The sequence below is a fragment of the Balaenoptera musculus genome, chromosome 7 (genome assembly GCF_009873245.2).
Source record: "Balaenoptera musculus isolate JJ_BM4_2016_0621 chromosome 7, mBalMus1.pri.v3, whole genome shotgun sequence".
Taxonomy (NCBI): domain Eukaryota; kingdom Metazoa; phylum Chordata; class Mammalia; order Artiodactyla; family Balaenopteridae; genus Balaenoptera; species Balaenoptera musculus.
The window spans coordinates 11,147,928-11,150,165 of record NC_045791.1 but is presented as its reverse complement, the minus strand read 5'-3'; the positions used below and the strand labels follow the sequence as shown (position 1 = coordinate 11,150,165).

General features: G+C 50.0%; 1 protein-coding gene across 1 annotated transcript; it reads right to left on the bottom strand.

Moving 5' to 3' along the window:
• Positions 1–201: 201 nt before the first annotated feature.
• Positions 202–823, bottom strand: LOC118897799 (TIP41-like protein). The gene is given in 2 exon segments (XM_036857139.1): positions 202–568; positions 570–823. Coding segments are annotated over 2 exon segments (621 nt in total).
• Between the last annotated feature and the right edge of the window lie 1,415 nt (positions 824–2,238).

Below are 2,238 nucleotides of genomic sequence, written 5' to 3'. Positions count from 1 at the left end.
TTTGGGAAACATGTTCCACTCGTAGAACTTCTGGAAAAGAAGATGTAATGTTTCGATAACTGTGCAGTCAACAGTGAATATGACACACCCAATCTTCAAGGTTAGACAAATAGCCATATAAATAAGGCATTTACTGAATTTCAAGCTGTCAGACTGACAATGTAACAACATGAACAAGCCCAATGTCAATTAGTACTTTCATTAAATGAGAATAGATACCTCATGGTAAAGTCTTGTGTCATTCATCCTAATAAGCACCCCATCAATTCTCAAGAAAAACCGCCACGGCAAGAAAAAGCTAGAAGGCATTACTCTAATTTTCACACTCAGTCTTGAAACTCCATGATCATGAAGTTCATCCTCAAACAGGAGAACTTCTTCAAAAAACTTAATCTGTTCTCTGGCTTTCAATTTCTCTGTATATATATGATCTGTTGTAGGTACAACCTTTAGCTTAAGTGATTCTCCAAGTAACGTTCCCTTATAATCTGTTGTATAGGTCCAATCATACGGTTTAATAACCTCCTGAGAGCACTCACCCTCCGTCCTGCTTTCCTGCCACTCTTCAGGCTACTTTAAGCATTCCTTGGTAGTTGTTCACACATCTTAATGCATCTGTAGTATTGAACTCAATCCCAAAGCCAGAGCCATGTTGGATTCTTAAAACGTTGTCTCCAAACATCATTTCAGGGAGAGATGGCATATGCAATTCATCAGCTAACTTCTCCACATCCGCTGACTTCATGATGCGGGTCTTGGACGCCGTCAGCTTCCAGGGCCCGAAGGACAAGTCCTGGTGGCTGCTCTGGAAGCCGTGGCTCATCACGGCCACAGCGGGGCCCACGTGGGCCACACGGAACAGGCTGAAGCAGCGGCGTCCCACCGGGTCTGTTACTTCTTAAAGGTCAGAGTGGGGGGACTTTGTGTTCTCAGAGCCCGCATGTTCCCTGGCTGCTCTCCTAAAAGTCTGGGCTGGGGGAGGTGCTGGGAGGGCCTGACCTCCTTGCAGAGGGTGCCCGTATGCACAGGTCGCCCCAAGTCCATCTTTTCTCCCAGAGATTGAGCAGGATTCCTTGGCCTGGAATGTCTCTGCCTGGCCATAGGGTCCTGCTTTCTTTGGGATTCTCCTGTCTGTGTGTCCAGGCCACGCTTCTGCTCCGGTTCCTGGTCCTATCTCTGGCGATACTGAAACTGAGCAGGACCCTGTTGGGCTCCTGGGCATGGAAGCCTTTCAAACGCTTGTTAATCAGGGAAGGGAGGGTGTGCAGAGACAAGGGAGGAGCAGTCAAAAGAAACCACAGCACAGCTTTGGGGGCAGGGCCCTGGCTCCAACTCAGCTGATACACATAACAATATCTCTGAGCTCTTCTGCAGAGCTAAAACCCCCAGCAAAGGGAAGATGTTAAACACTCGATGAAGCATTCTCCATTCCAGAGAGAAGGGCACAGTTTGACAACCTCGAGAACCAGAGAAGCTCATCAGGAGACCACCTGAGGCCAGATGAAAGGAGTGCAGGCCCTGCACTCACCCTGATCCTTTTCAGCAACCCCGCCCTTGAACCACTGCTGTAAAACTCCTCACCAGATCCTCCTGGGTTGGGACACAGTTTTGAGAGGCACGAGCCTGCTGTGCCCCCCTTTGCCTGGCAAAGCAATAAAGCTATTCTTTTCTACTTCACCCAACACTCTGTCTCCAAGATTCAGTTGGGCACCGGTGCACAGAGGCCGAGTTTTCTGCATCAATACTGCTGAGCTGGTTTATTGTGAGCCCACCACGCGCTGGCCTCTGAGCATGCTATGCGTATCGGGGCGTTTAATCCCTGTAGCCACTCAAGAGGCAGCTCCTGATACCTCCATCTTTCCACTCAGGAGAAGCCTGGGACAGTGGGGTGCAGTGCCCTGGCCGAGGCTGTGCAGGTAGCCCAGCGTGTGCCCTTGGCACAGGCAGGATGGAGAAGAAGCCAGGCCCACAGCCCCTGCTGCTCAGCCCCTCCTGCCACTTCTCATCCCTGCTTTGTTCTCTGCCTCACTTTATGGGGACCAGGGATCTGCCTTCAGACTAAGTGGCTGCAGGGGGGATGATGAAGGGAGCAGAGATCATCAAACGGTCCCTTGGCTCTGAAGGGACAGAAGGAGACGGGGACACAGTGAGTCCTTAATTTCTGTTGGAGTCATAAATAGGAATCACAAAGGAGGCATCGTCTTATGGCTCAAATTGGAATAACCTTAGTTGAACTGT